Source organism: Anoplopoma fimbria, chromosome 23 (genome assembly GCF_027596085.1).
Source record: "Anoplopoma fimbria isolate UVic2021 breed Golden Eagle Sablefish chromosome 23, Afim_UVic_2022, whole genome shotgun sequence".
NCBI classification, from domain to species: Eukaryota; Metazoa; Chordata; class Actinopteri; order Perciformes; family Anoplopomatidae; genus Anoplopoma; species Anoplopoma fimbria.
Window position 1 is genome coordinate 6,957,402 of NC_072471.1, and position 19,519 is coordinate 6,976,920.

Here is a 19,519-nt window from a genome sequence, read left to right on the forward strand (position 1 = left end):
CAGCAGTAAAGCTATGCACACTGCAAAGCGCACTACCTTCAGCAGATAAATCATTAATAAATAATATTACTTAGTTGCTGCTCTACTTGTGTTTCCCTCTGCAAATAAAAAAGATTGCAAAACTCATTTCGTAGAGACTTTTATTTGCATACCACAGTTTAAAATCAAGAAGACATGAGCCATGGCTGATTGGTACAGTAACTTAAAAAAACATGACAGTTTGAGTTAGTGAAATGAATATAAAATAACTGAAGAAAGCTTTTTTGATCTTATTGACGTTACAAGAAACACAAAGAAAATACTTCAAACATGTTTAAGTGCTTTTGCATGAAATTAAGCCCCACTTCATAAGTGTTGTATTAGTGGTAATCAGCAGCTGTAAATGTGGTTAATGTTTCTGCATTTTGACAACTTGCAATTAGTGTTATAAGACATATAAAAACAACATATATAGATGTTAGTGCTTAAACTAGAGTCTAAATATGATTAAATTAAAATATATGTATTAATAAAAAATGTAATAAAAACTTCATTAGTAAATGCCGCTGTGGGACATTTTAAAGCAACATTTCATTTTTTCATTCCTCTCAACGACATTCCAGGAAAGGTTAAACTCATTGTCTATAGCATACATTCACAGGGGAAGCGTTAGGGTTTCTTTCTGGACATAAAACTAGTATTTCAGGTAATCACAGGAAAACCACAGGAAGCAGCATCTCCAGAGGTGCAGCCAGAGTGGTAACTAATTGTACAATCCATGAGTTTCATTATCCATACCACTAAAGGATTGGCCTGCAAACAGTTGTTGCATCAAAAAGAAATATTGTGTATAACAACAACCAGAACAAACATTGACAATGTAGCTTGATATAGAAAAATCAAAAAGTAGTGCAATAATGTAATACAGATAAGACATATTTTACTCTAGTTTGCATTACCCTGTAACACATTTGTATTAACAGTCATATCAGTAGATAAGAGTGATGTTTTTCAGCCTGAAATATAGTTTCCAACATTTTGGAAAAGCTTTTCCGGACAATAACGAAACATGGAATACACATATTATGTAACCACATGTACAAATATAACACTAGTAAGACTATGTAGTAAATAACTATGTTTAAAGAGCTTTAAAAAAGTAAAAAGCTATGATTGACTTAAGTAAGGCCTCATTTTCCTTCTTCATATTCAGTTTCCAAAAGTTCCCCCCTTCAGTTTCAGCTGCTTTGTTGCTGTCTTAATTTGGCTTCATTTCTAGATAACACAGTAAGACCAAGTTATAACAAACAAGGAGTCACTTTGGCGCCATGTCAGAACTTGGGCAGACACTTTTCCTCTTCCCCCAGTTCAGATGCCTGTAGATGGAGTCAAACACTGACACTGTGTAGCGTGCAAACAGAGTGGTCCACTTCACCGCGTCCACCATCCACTGCACAGAGCGGCCCGCAAAGGCCACAAACACTGCAGTGTAGTGAACCAGCAGCATCAGGCTCCTCCCCAGCTGCCTGCCGTGGTTGATGATGCGGTTGACAACGTGTTCATGACCTGCCATCATTTTTCTGTCTTCTGAATTCTTCCAGATGTTGAAATAAAAATATTTCTTCCTTCCAGGTTTATTTTTCGTTTTTTTCGTTTTTTTCTATGAATGTCTATTTGTTGATGCTCCCTTGGAAGCAGAAGACGCCTGGGAAGATGCAGACGGTCCCTTTAATATGCAAATCCAGGCTGACCAATCAGAGCGAAGGAAGTTTTGCTTCCGGGAATGTTTGGTGATGTGGCTATGCTCTGCCATCCATCCGAGGAAATATATCACATAAAAAGCAGATACATTCACCTGGGAAGCAATCGCACAGGTGAGCAAAACGTCCTTTCTTTTAAAAAACACTCCTCTTACTGTGCTGCATTTCAGAACTGTCATTCACGAAGGAGAGAAACTCACCGGAGCAGGTTTTAAAGAAGCTCTCCCTATTTACGAGTGACAAGCGTCAGCTAGCTCAGTTAGCATTAGGCTAACTAACCCTAACCGTGGAAAGTACAGCCAGAGTAAAACACCGGAGGTTTTACCGGACAACTCCTGTTGTTCTTAATCTTTAAACATCCTTACATCTTTTTTGGACACGTCGCTGTCCAGCCGCTGGGGAAAGTTCGCCGTCCATTTTCGCGTTAGCTAGCTATAATCTTTGCTGTTCGCGAAAAGAGTGACGCATGCGCAGTGGAGCGTCCGGGAAGGTTCGGGAGAAGTCGGCTCTCTCCGGAACGGCTCGGAGAAAATGGCCTGGGAGTATCTGCCAATGTGTTTTTGACACATTGGCAGAATGAACATTTTGAAAATAGGGGTCATATAATTTATTTATAAACATGGATGCATGTATAACCTACGATTACTGACATATACTGCAACATTTTTCAGATTATTATTATTTATTTTTTTAATCTTTGTTTTCCTTGTTTTTAGTTGTTTGTCTATTGGAAGTGTGTGTGTAACATTGAGAGAGAGAGAAGTCCAACTAACCCCTCGAAACCTAGTTATTTATTACCACATGGGACAAAAGAAAAACAGCATTTGAGATGCTAAAACATGTGTTTTTGACACATTGGAAGAATGAACATTTTGAAAATAAGGGTCAGTATGAGCCCAGGTCATATCATTTATTTATAAACATGGATGCATGTATAATCTACAATTACTGACATATACTGCAACATTTTTCAGATTATTATTATTTATTTTTTTAATCTTTGTTTTCCTTGTTTTTAGCTGTTTGTCTATTGGAAGTGTGTGTGTGTGTGTGTGTGTAACATTGAGAGAGAGAGAGAGAGAGAAGTAAAACAGAGTCAAAGTCCTTGTAGGTCAGTAATACTGGCTTATTTTTTTCCAACTAACCCCTCGAAACCTAGTTATTTATTACCACATAGGACAAAAGAAAAACAGCATTTGAGATGCTAAAACATGTGTTTTTGACACATTGGAAGAATGAACATTTTGAAAATAAGGGTCAGTATGAGCCCAGGTCATATCATTTATTTATAAACATGGATGCATGTATAACCTACAATTACTTTAATTATATTCCTTTATTGATCCCCATGGGGGAAATTCGGGTGTTGCAGCAGCTCAACTACATATACTGCAACATTTTTCAGATAATTTTTTTTATTTTGAAATATTTGTTTTCCTTTGTTGTCCTTGTTTTTAGCTGTTTGTCTATTGGAAGTGTGTGTGTAACATTGAGAGAAAAAAAAAACAGAGTCAAAGTCCTTGTAGGTCAGTAATACTGGCTTATTTTTTTTCCAACTAACCCCTCGAAACCTAGTTATTTATTACCACATGGGACAAAAGAAAAACAGCAGTTAAGATGCTAAAACTACAAAAATGTTGACTTTAAAAATAATCAATTGTCAAAATATTTGCCAATTATTTCTCTATCTTTTTGACTAACTGACTAATAGTTTCAGCTCTAGTGTAATGTGACACACAGTACCAGTCAAAAGTTTGGACACACCTTCTCATTCAACTACTTTGAAGAATCTAAAATATAAAACATATTCCGGTTTGTTAAGCATTTGTTTGTTTACCAAATAATTCCATAAGTGTTCCTTCATAGTTTGGATGTCTTCAATATTAATCTACAATGTAGAAAAAAATAAAAATAAAATAAAGATAAACCATTGAATGAGAAGGTGTGTCCAAACTTTTGACTGGTACTGTACATAGTGCTGCAGTGTGAGTAATTCATTATGCTATCTGATGGAGGAAATTGCAGAAAGTGTCAACAGCAGAAATGGTTTAAAATAGTTGTCATATTTCCACAGTTTTATCTTTGGGGAACAGAAAACGGCTCGCGCAGGTGTGGCAAAGAAATGTAGTTATATGCCAGACATTACTGTTGTTACTTTCATATGGTTTTTCCCCCTCACAGGGCCATCTTTATGTTCAGCCGTCTGGCCACAGTCCTCCAGGAGCTCTCTGGAGAGGAGGGCCCAGATGGAGACCCGCAGGTGAGAGAGCAACACATAAATTATCACAAATTATAATCAAGAGTATGGCCAACTGTGTCCCCTGCTTTTGAATATGTCAATTTATGTCTCAAGAGCGTGTTATGCTCCTTGTTTGAGCAACCATTGAAAAAAGCACAAGAGGGGGATGATGACAGGAAATGTCTTCTTGTGTATCATCTTATAACATAAAGAAATTTTATTTTTTAAGGCATCCAGTCTGTACATAAATAGATCAAACATGGCTTTATCTTGCTTTACACACTTTCATAACTCAAAATATCATATTGGCATAATTTATGGAACGAGAGAGTGTCTAGATATTTAAGGACACTTTAAGTTTATCTCTCCCACATTAAAGAGGCACTCCGGTGATTTAATGTCACATCCATTAAGTTATCAAAAGATAATGAATGGTCAAAATAGAAGCAGCTATTATATTTAATCCCTAGTTTTAGGCAGCTTCAAATGGTATATCCGCAATTTCCCACAATGCAGCTCAGTAGCATCTTTTATTAGAACAAAAAGCTATAGAGGACATAATAAAGCTGCTTTTACAGGTTAAACTGACAATTTCTTTTTCCTCGAACAGGGCATGCTGGTGCCTCAGCTCCCTGCCGATGAGAGCCCAGCTCCTGTGGAGTCCGAGGCCCCCGAGGAGGCCTTGGAGAGGATGGCTCACCTGGAACAACTGGTGGTCCAGCTGAAGGAGCTCATCCGAGACAAAGACACGCAGCTGTTTAACAAAGATGCACAGCTCAAGGTAAATTACGTGTGTGTGTGTGTGTGTGTGTGTGTGTGTGTGTGTGTGTGTGTGTGTGTGTGTGTGTGTGTGTGTGTGTGTGTGTGTGTGTGTGTGTGTGTGTGTGTGTGTGTGTGTGTGTGTGTGTGTGTGTGTGTGTGTTTCTATCAAGACCCCCGAAGTCAATTCACTATATTTCAATCAATTAATTCTTCATATCCACAGAACGAGAAGGACGAAGCTGAGGCTCGCTTCACCAAACTCAAACTGCAGGCCAAAGCAAAGATGGTGGCACTGAACAAACAGATAACGGATTTGAAAGGACAAGGAGGAGCAACAGTAAGTTTGAATGAGACCAAACAGACTTATAGGAATCATACCAAGTCACCATTATCTGACTTGAACATCTGTTTTGTCTACAGCAGAGTCCAGACAGCTCTTTCACAGGAGCCGGTGCTGCAGTCGAGGAGGAGCTCCAGGAGCTGAAGAACAGGCTGAGTGAGGAGGAAGCCAACAGCAGAGAGCTCCAGGGGCGACTGCAGACCACAGAACAGCTCCTTCAAGAGAAGGAATCTGCCCACGCTGAACAGGTGACATACTTGGGTCTCTAATTACATGTGGTCTGTTGACGAACAGTGATTTTTAAATGATTTTGTTGTTTCTTGTTTTTCAGTTGGGGAAACTGCAGGCTGTCGTCTGTGAGAAGGATGTGCGTTTCCAGGAACAGATCCAGCAACACGAAGAAGAGCTGCTGAGGGTCGCAGCACAGTCTCAGAGTGACGACGGGCTTCAGCAGGTAAAAGACCCATGAGATCTTTAAAAAACAGATTGTTGATTTGTGGTTTATTCATTCATAATCGACCCATTGATCCCTACTCTATTTGTTTGACTTTTCTATTCTCTTTTTCATCTCTTTTTGTTGTAATTACTGTGATTATTGATTAACATGCTTAATATTACTGTTATTAACTTACTTAGTCAATAAAGTGTTAAAAAAAACAAAGCAAAAAAACATTATTTTCAACAGCCCAACTTACAAGTTTAAATGGCTTGTTTTGACCAACAGTAAAAGTCTCAAATATATTCAGTTTAATATCATAAAAAACAGACAACAAAAAACTGAAAATATTCACATTTGAGAAGCTGGCCTCCCTTATGATTCAGCATTTTTGGATAATTTAATAATTACTTAAGTGATGCATCAGTTATCAGACTTGATTGATGGCAGGTATTGATTCTATCCTCTGACCCTCAATATAGTTAAGGAAAACCTCAAAACCAGGCCAAACATAGTCCATGAACTGTAACTGTAACACTTTATTCTGAAGATAGTTTGAGCTAATACCCATTATTAAAATTAAACTGGCACATAACTCAAATTGTGCCATAGTTCATCTCGAGGGGATAAACACAAACTGTTTCAGGTTTTTTCCACTAGTGAAAGAGCAGATGACGGCCACACAGATTCATCCATTGTTTGTTTGATGATTTGGTCTCTTTGTGTTTGTTCCTCCCAGGCCCTGCATGCATCACAGAGGCGTTGTGAAGAGCTTGAGGAGGCCTTAAACTCTCGGTCCCAAGTGCTGGAAATGCTGCAGCAGGAAGTGAGCAGTGCTGATCAGCAGAAACAGGTACAGATCCTGATGCACTGGATGCCATTTGTGCAGATATTTATAGTGTGTTTGGTTTAGAGACTGTTGTGCATGTTGGCAGATATTTACAGATGCTTCAGTTGTAATGAATAGTGCTCCTGCTTGATTAGAAGAAAACTGTTCAAACAGTCACACCCTCATCCTGATGGCACGTCACAATTATGCATTGTTTGGCTGAGCCACACAACACACACACACACCCACTCATATCCTCCTTATCCCTCTCTCTGTCTAATTTCTGCTCAGATCTTGACTGCTCAGTTCCGGCAGATGGAGCAGGAGCTGGCCGAGGCCGTCAAGCGGAGGGAGGAGGAGAGGCAGCAGTGGGCCGAACAGGCCAGCCAGGCCGACGCAGAAGTCGCAGCCCTCCGATTCAGCCTGGAGGACTTTGAAAGAGAGAGAACGGAGGTGGCGGGGCAAGAGGGCGAGCTAGCGTCCCTGAGAGAGGCGGAGCATGTGAGTCGAGAGGCTCTGGAGAAGGAAAAGATGGAGGTTGCCAGATTGGAGAGAGAACTGGCTCTGCTGAAAGAGGCTGAGCTCGCATATGTCCAAGCGAGCCGTGAAGCTTCAGAGAGCGACAGGGCGGAAATGGTTCGGCTGGAAAGTGAACTTGCATCTATGAGAGAGGCCGTCGTCCACGCCAGCCAGGACGCCTCAGAGAGGGAGAAGTCAGAGGTTGATAAGCTAGAGCGAGAACTGGCCTCACTTAAGGAAGAACAACAAGATGCCCAGAAGAAGAGTGAGATCTTGGCTAAAATGTGGGGACCTCTGCGATCTCTGGCTCTTGAAGAAGCAGCAGAAGAAGAAGAAGTCCCCTTCCCCGCTGACCTGACCCTGTTCCTCGACACCGTGCAGTCTATTGAGACACAACTGATGAGGCTGAAAGATGAACGCAGTGTTAGAGAAGAACATTGTGTCGAGCTCACCCACACCATGGAAACCCTTCAGGGTAAGAAAATATGTCCGTTTATGAAGTTCAGGCATGTCAAACATTTTAGTTTCATCAAGATGTTTAAATATGAATCTCTGATTTTCAGAACAACTTGACAGAAGAACCACAGAACAGGAGGAAACAGCTGCCAAGATACAACAGCTGCAGCATCAAATTGAAACGGTCAGTGCTCAGAAACTATTAACGCCTGGTATTATTAAATGATCTGTATCTGGATGCATTACCTGAATAAAAGTATTTAATTCTTCTGCATTTACACCCGGTATTGAAATACGTTGTCATTATCTCGATTCTGAGATCCAATCACAACGCAACCCACCCAAAAGTTTCTGCTCAACACCAGAACTTAGCAACTTGTCTTGCTTGATGTAACTTCAAAAGGAAAATCTTAAATAAGCTCCTTGATGCTCTGCAGGTTTTATCATCTCTGCAATCATCTGCAAAGATTTAACTTCAAAGTTTATCATTGCCTTCGTAATGACTTTCTGTTTTTATGTGTCTGTGTTTATATGATTAAAAAAAGGTGTTGAAGTGTAAGATGGGGGACTGGAATCTTAGTATAAGCTGAGGTGTAAGAAGTAAAGTAGTTCTTAGTACTCTGTCTACAAAGTCAGTTATTGGACTTCTTATTTAAAATACAGTTTGAAGAGTCAACTTTTATTGTGAGTGCAGGTCAGTCAGACTGGTCCTCTACACCTGGTCCAGGGTCACAACATGTGTCTGGCCGGGTGATGTCCGTCTGTCTCAGACTGGACAAGCGCAGGGTCATAGACAGACGGTGTGAGGAACAGCGCCTAATCCCCTCTGCGCTGATCCACTGTTATGCCTGCCCGTCTTATCTGACCTTCACCTCACGCTACAGCCGTGTGGGCTGCTGTTATAGAATTCAGACATTTCATAGAGGCCATATAGAGCTTTTAGAAAAAGTGGCACCGGAAATGATCTCTAAATGTTTAATCTTAAAATCTAAAAAGCTTAATCTTGCAAAATACCTTTTTTTTGGTTGCAGGCATCTGAAAGTGATGATGTGACTGAACCATCAGCACAGGATTCATCTGAAACTAAAGAAGGTAGAAAAACTGGATTTGTATATAATATGTATACCTAATATGGAACATAATGGTTAAGATCATTACACTCCCCCCTATACTATAAAATAAAAAGTAGGTTTTTTTCTAATTACTTACTTCTTTTGTTGACTTCCACAGCACACTTAGTGGAACTGGAGCAGCAGCTTTTAGAAAAAGACAATGAGCTGGTTGCCTTGCGGGAATCCCTCAGACTGGCTAACGAGCACATCTCTAGTGGGGCTGCATCAGGTGAAGCCTACGATCAGACTCCAGATCAGGGTCAGGATGCCAGTACACCCCCCCATGACCGTTCTGCTGCCCTTCCTGACTTCATGGATGTTACACAAGAAGATGAGACCACCTTAGTTGCTGAGGACACCTCAGTCCTCTCCATTTCTGCTGATAACGAGAGCGGCCCAGAGCTTATTGGACACCAGTCTGAGTCCCCAGAAGAATCCAAAGGGACCTCCTCAGATGAGATGGTCGGCAGTAGTGATTCAGAAGTGGCCCACAGCAGCTGGACCCTCCTAGAAGCTGTGAATCAAGACGGAGGCCAGGAGTGGCCGTCCATCCTGCAGGACTTTGGCGGGATGCAGCTGCAGTCATGGGAGGCAACGAGCATGGAGCAGGAAACCTCCACAGTTCAACTCGAGTCCTCCTCTGTCATCATCCGAGAGACGGTACAAGTTCATGTAACACAGCAGGGTTCTTCCGCCACAGATGGTAACATGGCCTCTGGTCAGGTGTTCGCTCAGGCCTTAGCCGAGGAGCTTCAGAGGAGGTACAGTGAGCTTCTGGCTGAGCTTCAGAGGCTCAGAGAGGCGGCTGCAGAGTCACATGAGAAAATCAAGAGTCTGGAAGAAGAAACTCAGTCGCTTACTGCCTCCAAAGAAGAGGCAGAGTCCCAGGCCAATGGTTTTATTGAGGAACTTAAGTCAGCCAGAGAGGAGTTGGACAAGCTCTCTCAGCAATTCAGCTCAGTGGTGGAGAAACACGGTGTTGAAATGCATCTCCTAGAAGATCAGATAGACATTTTAAGCACTGAAAGTAACATTAAGGAAGAGAAGATTCAGGTCCTGCAGACAGATCTGGAAATGGCCCGCCAAGCTTTCTCCGAGCAGGAGGGGCAGGCCAGGATGCTGAGTGCTCAGCTGGAGGACCGAGAGCTCCTCTCCTCCGAGCTGGAGAGGAGGCTTCAAGATATGGAAATCAGCATGTTTGAATACTCTCAAACATCAGAGCTCAACAATGACACTATGTCAAAGAAGGACATTGAGATCAGCGACCTATGTGGCCGTCTCAGCCAAAAAGAGCAGGAGGTGATGGAGCTCAACGACAGCATGTCTGCTAAACTCCTCCAAGCTGAAGAGGAGAAGTTCCAGATGGACGGTGAGGTCAATAAACTGAAGGAGCAGATAGTGGACCTTGAGAAAGTCATGGACGATAAACAGAAGGGGAGTTCTGAAGACTCGGCCGCTCATGTGGACGATGAACTTGCGAGTGTGCGAAAGGAGAAAGGAGTTCTAGAAACCCAACTGACCACCACAAAGAAGAAGTTGCAGGCTGCACTTGTGCAACGCAAAGAGCTCCTGAGGAAGGTCACCGATTTTGAGGCAGAAGCAAATAAACGGACAGAGCAAGATGAAACGGCAAAGGGAGAAACGACTACAGACATTCCTGAGGTAGAACAATTTAGAGGACATATGATTCAGGAAATGGAGGCTAAAATCATGGAACTCGAGCAAGCTTTAAGAGCCAAAGAAGAGGCAGTTGAGACTCTTGAGATGAAAATTAGCCAGCAGGATCAAGTTCTCACCGAGACGCTTGCTCTGAATAGACAGTTAAGCGAAGAAGCCTCAAACTCTCAGCAGGCTGACAGTTCTTCTGAAACAACGGTGTTACAATCCCAAGTGGCCTCTCTTGAAGCAGAGTGTGAAACCCTTCAGAAGAAAGTTCAAGACGCCCAAGAATCTCGCAAGGAAACCATCCGCAAAGCAAAAGAAAAGGACAGGCACCACCGTGAACAGCTGAAGCAGCAGAAAGAAGAACACAACGAGCTTGTGGAGCGTTTTGAGGTTCAGAGCGGCGAGCGAGAAGTTCTTCTGACTAAATTGAGAGAATTGGAAGAACAAATGAGTGCTGAAAGAGAACCTGGTCAAGAGTCCAAGCGACCGGCTGACACTGTGGCAAAGCAAGTGGCAGGTTATTGGGTCCAGGAGGACTGGGTGGATTTTGCCACAACTGAGACAGAGTCAGCGCAACCGAAATCCAGCGATCCGGTTCAGCATCCTGCCGAGCAGTCTGAAGTCTTCTCTGCACAAATGGAGGAATCTCTGAAAGCCCTCAGAGACGAGATCCAGACTGTGCGGCTGGCTAACACAGAGCTAGAGAAGCAGCTGCAGGAAACCCAGACCAGTTTGACTCTAAAAGAGTCTGAATTACTGGAATTGGGCAAAGAGCTACTCACACTAAGAGAAAAGGAAAGTCAGATTGATACACTCTCAGAGGAAATTCAAGATCTTAGAGAAAAGTATCACCAGGCTGAGTCTTACGCTGAATCTCTGAAAGCAGAGATAGACGCTGCAGCCGAAGCAGCCACTGCAGATTCTACATCCTCCATTACAACTCTTCAGACCGAAGTGCAGGACTTCAAGCAGTTCCTCGACAATAAAAACCATGAAATCATGGAGCTGAGCCAGCAGCTCAGCGAGCAGAACACTCTCATACACTCGATGCAGGACACAGTGTCTCAGAAGGATCAGCTGATATCTTCTTTACAGGAAGAACTGAAGGCTGAGCAAGAAAAAACCCAAAGGTTAGAGGTTGAGGTTCCACAGAAGCAGGAGGAAGGAAAAGACAGCGAGGCAAAGATCCAGCAGCTTCAACGAAAGCTTCAGGCTGCTCTGATCTCTCGCAAAGATGTCTTGAAAGAAAACAAAACCCAGAAGGAACAACTAGCTGCAACCGAGAAGCTTTTAGCTGAACTGCAGCAGAAAATGGAGTCAGCGGAAGACGAGCTGGAGAAGCTCAGAGCGGAAAGAGTTAAACTGATTGATGAGGTTGACCGGACCTTACTGGAAAACCAAAGCCTGGGATCATCCTGTGAGAGCCTCAAACTGGCCATGGAGGGCATAGTGAGCGAGAAGGATGCCTGTAAGAGAGAAGTGGAGCTGGCGAAAGAAGAGGCCGCCAGAGCCTGCAGAGAATGGGAGGAAAAGGTTCAAAGCATGAAGGACGAGTACGAGACCCTGCTCAGGTCTTATGAGAATGTGAGCGACGAGGCAGAGCGAGTGAGACGAGTCCTGGGGGCCGCCAGGCAGGAGAGACAAGAGCTCGCGACCAAGGTGAGGACCCATGAGGCTGGGAGGCAGGAAGCTGAAAGACAGGCAGAAGAGGCACAGAAAGAGGTGAATTTGGTGAAAGACAAGATGAGAAAGTTTGCCAAAACAAAGCAGCAGAAGATCCTGGAGTTGGAGGAGGAGAATGAGAGACTTCAAGAGATGCAGGACAAGACTGTAATAAAACGAGAGGGCAGGGCTCTCAAAGTTGAGGCTGAACGACTTCAAGATGACCTGGGGGCTTTGAAAGCTGAGTTGGACGCTACTGTGGCCGAAAGGGACTCTTTAGGGCAGCAGATTGAAGAGTTGAGGGAACAACTTGCCCAAACAAGAGAGAAAGAAGACAGTGTCATTCAAGCCCCTTTGCTTAGCTCTGCAGCTGGTGTAGAAGAGGTTGTCACTGCCCAGCAATCCGACCTAATCATGACCAAAGCAGAGCCTGTTGAGAGTCAATATGAAGACACAGAAAAACCCTCAACTCCAGAGGAGACACCAGCTGACCAAATAGTTGCAGTGGATGCACCAGAAACACATTCACAACCCAGTGAGGAAAACGAAAAGGCAGAAACGACAGAGAGTGTTCGAGCTTTATTAGAGGATAAAATGAGGGAGATGGGGGCGGCTGTCAATGCAGAAAGGGAACTGTGGCAGGAACAGGAGGCCGGACACAAAGCCGAGCTGGCTTCTCTTGAGCGAGATCTTCAGGACAGTAAAGAGAAGGAGAGCCTTGTGGCGTCGCTAGAGAAGTGCCTTCAAGAGGGCAAAGAGAGAGAAAAGAGTCTGGCCGAGGAGGGATCGAAGAGGGAGGCCCAGTTCAAAGAGCTGCTCAAAAGCCTCGAAACTGAGAAAGACAACCTGGAGGAGCGTCTGATGAACCAGCTGGCTCAGCTCAACGGGAGCATCGCCGGCTACCAGCAAGAGGCGGCGGACAACCGGGAGCACCTCGCTGAGCTGCAGCGGGAGGTGGAGCGGTTGGAGAGGGAGCGAGCCGAGCTGGAAGCCGAGGCTCAGAGTGAGAGCGACCGGGCCGCCAGGCTGGAGGAGGACATGAGGCAAGCCCAGAGAGAAAGAACCGAAGCCGAAGCGGAGTCCGGTAAGCAGAGGGAGCTGGAGCAACAGCTGAGGTCCGCCCAGAGGGTCAGAGAGGGCAGCCAGAGCAGAGCGCGTCAGCTGGAGGAACTGTTGAGGGAGAAGCAGCTGGAGGTCCGTCAGCTGCAGAGGGACTGCATCAAGTACCAGGAGAGGATCAGCGAACTGGGTAGAGAATTTAAGGCGCTGCAGCTCGGCCACGATGAGCTCCACAGCAAGATGGAACAATCCCAACTGGAGACTTCCAAAACCATAGAAGACCTGAAAAGGACCGAGGCAGAGCTGGCCAGCTGCAAATCCCAGCTGGACGAGACGCAGAAACAGGCAAGCGAGGCTTTAGCTGAGATAACCGCCCTTGAACAGAATGCCCAAAAGAGAGAGGCCTTGTTGAAAGCAGAGGCAGAGCAAACCCTCGACTCTGTGAGATTCAGGCTCGGAGCCGAACTGAAGGAGCTGGAGCTGAGGCTGGAAGAGGTGGACAGAGAAAGGGACAAGGAAGAGGAAGCCACTCTGGAGGCCAGAGAGGTCGCAGAAGGAGCTGAGAGACGCGCCCAGGAGATGCAAGCCCGTCTGGACGAGTCTCTGGCCAGGTTGGCTGCCTTCTCGCGCTGCATGTCCTCGCTGCAAGACGACCGGGACAGAGTTTTGGACGAGACCCGACAATGGGAGACTCGCTTTAACGATGCGCTGCAGAGCAAGGATGCTGAAGTGCGGGAGGCTGAAACAAAGGCCAAGGAACTGGCAGAACAGCTTCAGAGAGAATCTGCACTGAGAGAAGAACTTCAGCTTTCAGTGAACAGGTAAAAATCTTCTCTTAGCATTTATCTTATTTCCCCAGAATCCTTAGATTGCTAAACTAAACTCACAATATGTTTTTGACTTTCAGACTTGAGAAAGCAGACAAAGATTTGAAGCTGAAACTGGAAGAGGAGGTAAAGAAAGTCGCAGAAAGCCAAGCTGCCCTAGAGGAGGAGAGGACGAAGCTTCAGCAAACTACAACTGAGATGCAGTCTGCACAAAATGAAGCCCATGGCCTGAAAAATGAGGTGGAGAGTCTAACTCAGAGGACCAGAGCTCTGGATGAGGCTGTAGGTCGGCTGCAGGGTGAAGTCGACCAGGCCAGGACTGAGCTGAGGGAGAGGGAGGCAGAAGAGAGGCGGCTGTGTCTGAACGTGGAGCAACTAGAGACAGACCTGAGGTCCTCTAAGGCCTTGACGGAGAGTCTGCAGACTGAGTTAAATGAGAAGGAGCAGAGAGAGGTGGAGATGCTGGGGGAGAAGGAGCAAGCAGTTGCTCAGGTATTCACTTGTTTTTATCTACAGTACATATTATATATTGCTCATGGACGACACATTTCTCACCATTCGTGCGTGTTTTGCTTCCCAGGCTGCAGAGGAGGCCAGAAAGGAGGCCGACAGCAGGGCACAAGGAGCTGAGGAGGAGCTGGAGCAGAGAAGAGGAGAACTGCGGGATCTGGAAGAAAAACTGCGAAAGGGGGAAGAAGAGAGCAACAACAGAAAAGCCAGACTGGACTCTTTCATGAAGGCCATGGGCTCCCTGCAGGATGACAGAGACAGAGTCCTCAACATGTACAAACAGCTGGAGGAGAAACACCTGCAGGTAACGCACAAGATCTAAAGCTTATATGATATTTAGAGCTTTTATTTCGTAGCCGATATAATGTTTGTTTTGTGTCCCAGGTGATGTTGGAGAAAGATGGTCTGATCCAAGAGGCGGCCGGGGAGAACAACAGCCTGAAAGAGGAGCTGCGCTCTCTGCTGGTTCAGAGAGACGACCTGTACGCCGAAAAGGCCCAGCTGTCCGCTCAGCTTCACGGCTACCGGGAAGAACTTAACCAAGTCCTGAGCATGAAGGACTCCCAACACAAACAGCTTCTGGCAGCACAGCGAGAGCGTATCGCCTCTCTGGAAAAAGAACGCGAGGAATTGGAGAGTAAGGTCAACAGATCTGGAGAGATGGAGGTAGACGCAGTCAGAGTGGAAAGGGAGACTCTTAGCCAGGCTGCTGACTTTAAGACGGCATCACAGGTGATAGACGCTCCCGGTGCAGAAGTCGAGAAGCTGAGGGAGCAGCTGCAAGCGGCGAGGGATCAAGTGGCTGCTTTGGAGGAGGGCCTGCAGAAGGAGAGACAAGGGCAGAAGGGCAACAGCAAAGAGCTGGCTGAGCTGCGATGGGAGGGAGGCGTGATGCGGACGGAGTCGGAGAACGCTCAGGAGAGGGTGGCAGAGCTGGCCAGAGACTTGCTGTCTGTCGAACAGAATCTGCTGTGCGAGAGAGAAGTGACGACGCAGCTGAGAGCGGAGAATCAGTCGTTCGCAAAAGCCATGGCCTCCCTCCAGGACAGCAGGGACCAGGCGGTAAACAAGGTCCAGGAACTGAGCCGGAAGCTGGAAGAGACGAGTAAGGCAGGCGGCCCCGCAGCACCCAGCAGCCCCGGAGGCTCCGCTGGAGAAGTGTGGGGGCTGAAGAACGCACTACAGGCCCTGCAGAATGACAGGGAGAGACTGGTGAGTGAATCTGAACACAACTCTCCCTGGCAAAGGAAGATAAATAATGTGAACAGTTTGATAATGTTGTGGATTTTCATCGACATATGTTTTTTGTGTGCAGCTGGAGCAGCTTGATTCGCGGTCGTCTGAGCTCAAGAAGCTGAAGTCGGAGCTGGCTCGACTGGGAGCAGGAGAGCTGATTAAAATCAGCCAGGAGCTGTTTGAGGAGAAGAAGAAGAACGAAGACATGCTGGGCGACTTAATGCAGCTAGAGAATATGGTGGGAATGAGCAAGCAGGAGATAGAGACTCTCAGGTGAGGCACAGAGCCGGCACTTTGTCGTCGTACATCGCCAATGTTTTCAACTAGCATTGTGGCACAAAAATGTATTTAATTGTGCATGAATTTGTGTGTCTTGTGCCTATCAGACTGGAGCGTATGGACTGGATGGCTCAAGCCGAGCAGCTGAAGCAGCAGACCCTCGCCACACTCTCGGAGAGGGACCACCAACTGCGGCAACTCACCGCCATGCTGGAGGAGGCCCGCGCTCACAAGCCCAAACTACAGCAGGAACACTACCAGAGAGAGGTTTTTATTTTGTTGTACTTGTAAATATAAAGGAGATAGAATAGATCCAACGGTAATGACCATGCAAGAACCGCATGCTTTAATGCAGAAGTTTTTATGAGGACTTTTTGGCATAAATATCCAGAGGTTATGTGTTTTTGTAATTCTTTTAGTTCCACATCTCACAACACATTGGGTGTCAGTAATCTCTATTGGCCCTCCAGGAATGTGGCTTGTAGAAGGCATAATATCAACTATAAAATTAGCAGGACGTAGGACAATGATGTTGCATATAATGTGGATTTTCTACAATGTCATTATCTTCTCCACAGGGCACAGAGGAAGTGGACAGCGCTCCTGGAGCCCCACAGGAGCGAAGCAGCCCTGTAGACGGTCACGCCTACATAGCTGAGGTCAAAGACCTACAGAGGAGGTATATAGTTAAGGTCAAACCTCACAAGAAATTGTCTTGTAAAAGGGTATTAAACATATAGATATACTAATAAATGTTTACTTTTTTTTACATCAGGCTGGATGATGAGATGCGGCAGAGGGTGGCTGCGGAGGAGCAGCTGATGGCCACACAGGATCGACTCAAACGGTATGAAATGATAAAGGATAAAAGAGAAGGCATATCAACGCTTTAAGCAATAGTTGTATGAGTTGGTGGAGACCAAAACAGAAAAGCCAGAAGAAAAGTCAATATTGGACTTGCATTCATCCGGTGTTAAGAAACCCGACTCCAAATGAATAATAATGTTGCTCTGTAACTGCTGGATGTGTAAATAAGCAACAGTTTGCCAGCAAGTTCATCATATCATTTTAAAAGGTGATATGTCAGTGTTTTGTTTACAGCTTGTAACCTATTAAAACTAGAATATTATAAAATTAAGGATAAACAACATGAAGCATGAAAAATAGAAATAGAGGTACCATACACACCATAAATATACTATTTGTATCGATTCATCTGTCAGGTATTTTCTAAATTATTTGTTTGACTTATAAAATGACAGAAAATAGCAAAAATGTTTTTTTTCACTTTGTCAATTTACCCAAAACCAAGCTAAAATCTTCAAATCTTGTCAGTCCAAAACCCAATGATTAATTATATAATTATTATATTATATATTAGAAGACTAAGAAACATTGATCATTAGATTGATCTTGATTAATGTTTTTAATTGCACAATTTTGAGACTAATGATCATATTCCGTAATAACCGTTGACAAACAGGGCCTTCATATGCTTTCTGTTGTTTCTCTGCATCTCAATAATTCATCTTTTAGCTCTGATAAATTTGTTCAATCAACACAATATGACAGCTAACATCTGTTTTTATTAATATCATAATTCACAGCCAGGCGAAATGGCCCCCTGCACAAGAAGAGGATCGCTCAGAGACTGCTCTTTTGATCGAGCCGGAAGGAGTTGTCACTCGAGTAAGGCTCCACTAATGTCCTGTACCAACTCATTTGTCATCTTAATAGCTAATAGTAATAAAGACTTATGAGCTGAATGTTTCCTGTAACCTTGTCTTCCCTCTCCTGCAGACTCGGAGAGGTGGCCCGGGTTTAGTGCGGATGCTCCGAGTGGCTTTCTGCTCCCGTCAGCGCACCCCTCTGCTGTTCAGCCTCTATCTGCTCACTGTGCACGTCCTGCTGCTGCTGTGTCTGGGCGGATACCTCTGAAACCAGCTCCCTTGAAAAAAAGAAAAATCTGACAGAGAGAGTAGGGGAAAGAAATGTAAATGTGACACAGACCTAACCCAAGCCATCAATATGTTTTATATTGTGATAAATTATAGAAGGGTGTCCTACACACAAACGTTGCACTTTACAGGACTTTTAGCTTTGTCATCATTGGTTTCACTATGTCGCTCTTGAATGACTTTGAGAGAAAACCCAAGCAGAGAGGACATAAAATGGACCAATTTTCTTCCTAAAAATCTATGGTGTTATAGGTGGGAAAAGGTAGATTCATAATCATGTATGTTGGCAGATGGTGTTCTTCACGTGCCTTTAGATTTGCATATAATAGGGTCACTTGATGTTAGAGCAAAAAGATATTAAATGGTAACAAAATCCACCCAAAAGCACCCCTAAAGCTCACTATCAGACACGTTTAATTCTATGTAATTCACATAGAAACCAAAGTAAACAGTAACCATCAAGAGGTGAATTGCCGGATATACGTATGAGCGGTTTTTGTAGATATTAAACAAACGAGATAAGATGTCAATTATTGCGCTTTAGAGGTGCTTTTAGGTGTGGTTTGTTACCGTTGGACAGGGCCAGGCTAGCTGTTTACCCCCACTTCTGCTATATGCTAAGCTTACCGTCTGCCGGTTGTAGCCTAACGGACAGTTATGAGATCGATATCACATCCTGTAATCTAACTCTAATAAGCGTATATATTTCCCCGAATGTCAAACTATTATTTTTAAGATGGCTTGAGGTTCAGGGAGTGCTGTTATAGTCCAGTCTCTTCCTCTTCTTCTCATTTAATGCACAAAAACAGAGCACAGTGCAATTTATGTTACACATTCCTATTGTGGGTTTGCTTTCCTTTTCTTTTTCCTTTTATATAAATCACATTTTAAGAAAAGGGAGCATATTGATATGTGTACATATGTAAGTGTAATATGTATGTTATATTTGGGTTTTCCCCCTCTTACATATCTAATAAGATTCCCCGTCCATGCTTCTCCTGCATAGACTTAGATTTTACAGTTTGCTCTGTAGTTTTTATGGCAGATGAAGATGCCATTGAGGTTCAATGTTACCACCGTGTGGATTCATTCCAGGGGAGAAAGACTGCTGTTTTCTAATGATATCCATCCCATCATAGACTGCTCTGATGTAGCATAATGTATTGCCATAACAGTTAAAATGATGCACTACCTACATGTATATTGACATCATCCTCTGGATTCTTGCTTATTTAATCGCTCACTGTTGGTGAACTCCTCTTCCTAAACATTCAAGTTCTTTCTCACATCTTACACACACTGAATATATACTTTTTGCTGTAAATAATTGTTTAAAAAGGGCTGTATAGAAAACTAAAATATAATAAAAGTGTTGGTGGTGTAGGTCAGGGATAGATCTTGTCAGGCATTAATTATTTGTTTATTTCTGTGTCTGTTGGGACTTTTTTTGACTTACAGTAAGACTTGTTTATTGTTTATTTGGGCTCAGTTAGCAAATCAAAAACACAATTTGTTCCTTTTTGTTTGTGAAATAATTAGGAATTGGGTATCATTTATCAGTTAATTTGCTGTATCAGAAAACATTTATAATAGTGGGATTGACATCATGACATACTGTGACATTTTGTTATTCACACAATAAAACTCTGGTCTTAAAAACTCGATTCTTTCTCTATATTGGAAAAAGCATGAGACAAATACACAGTGCTTATATGACGTTAAAATAGTAAAGATATAGTTTAATGAATCAACTACTGAGCCAGAGGGTATAAAGAACAGGTTCAGCCGGTGAAACAGTATATTTATCTTTATCATGCAGGATGTGAACTTTCCTAGAAGCAGATTTTTGTATTTCTTATGTGTGCCTGAATCTAATAGAGCTTACAAAACT

At 43.9% G+C, this 19,519-nt stretch overlaps 1 protein-coding gene across 1 annotated transcript; it reads left to right on the forward strand.

The window, feature by feature from the left end:
* The first annotated feature begins 135 nt into the window (after window positions 1-135).
* Window positions 136-19,275, forward strand: golgb1 (golgin B1). The gene is made up of 20 exons (XM_054624253.1): window positions 136-1,853; window positions 3,921-3,999; window positions 4,589-4,759; window positions 4,964-5,077; window positions 5,161-5,328; window positions 5,412-5,534; window positions 6,256-6,369; window positions 6,637-7,339; window positions 7,428-7,504; window positions 8,352-8,412; window positions 8,551-13,639; window positions 13,726-14,137; window positions 14,226-14,459; window positions 14,540-15,367; window positions 15,471-15,664; window positions 15,778-15,937; window positions 16,249-16,349; window positions 16,446-16,517; window positions 17,278-17,359; window positions 17,471-19,275. The coding sequence occupies exons 2-20, from the start codon at window positions 3,931-3,933 to the stop codon at window positions 17,606-17,608; spliced, it is 8,910 nt and encodes a 2,969-aa protein (XP_054480228.1). The 5' UTR covers window positions 136-1,853; window positions 3,921-3,930; the 3' UTR covers window positions 17,609-19,275.
* Window positions 19,276-19,519: the final 244 nt, after the last annotated feature.

Coding starts and splice junctions, on each gene's coding strand:
- golgb1 (XM_054624253.1), top strand. CDS start 3,931: ATGTTCAGCCGTCTGGCCACAGTCCTCCAGGAGCTCTCTGGAGAGGAG. Junction 6,370..6,636: donor GTGCTGATCAGCAGAAACAG/GTACAGATCCTG, acceptor ATTTCTGCTCAG/ATCTTGACTGCTCAGTTCCG. Junction 7,505..8,351: donor TGCAGCATCAAATTGAAACG/GTCAGTGCTCAG, acceptor TTTTGGTTGCAG/GCATCTGAAAGTGATGATGT.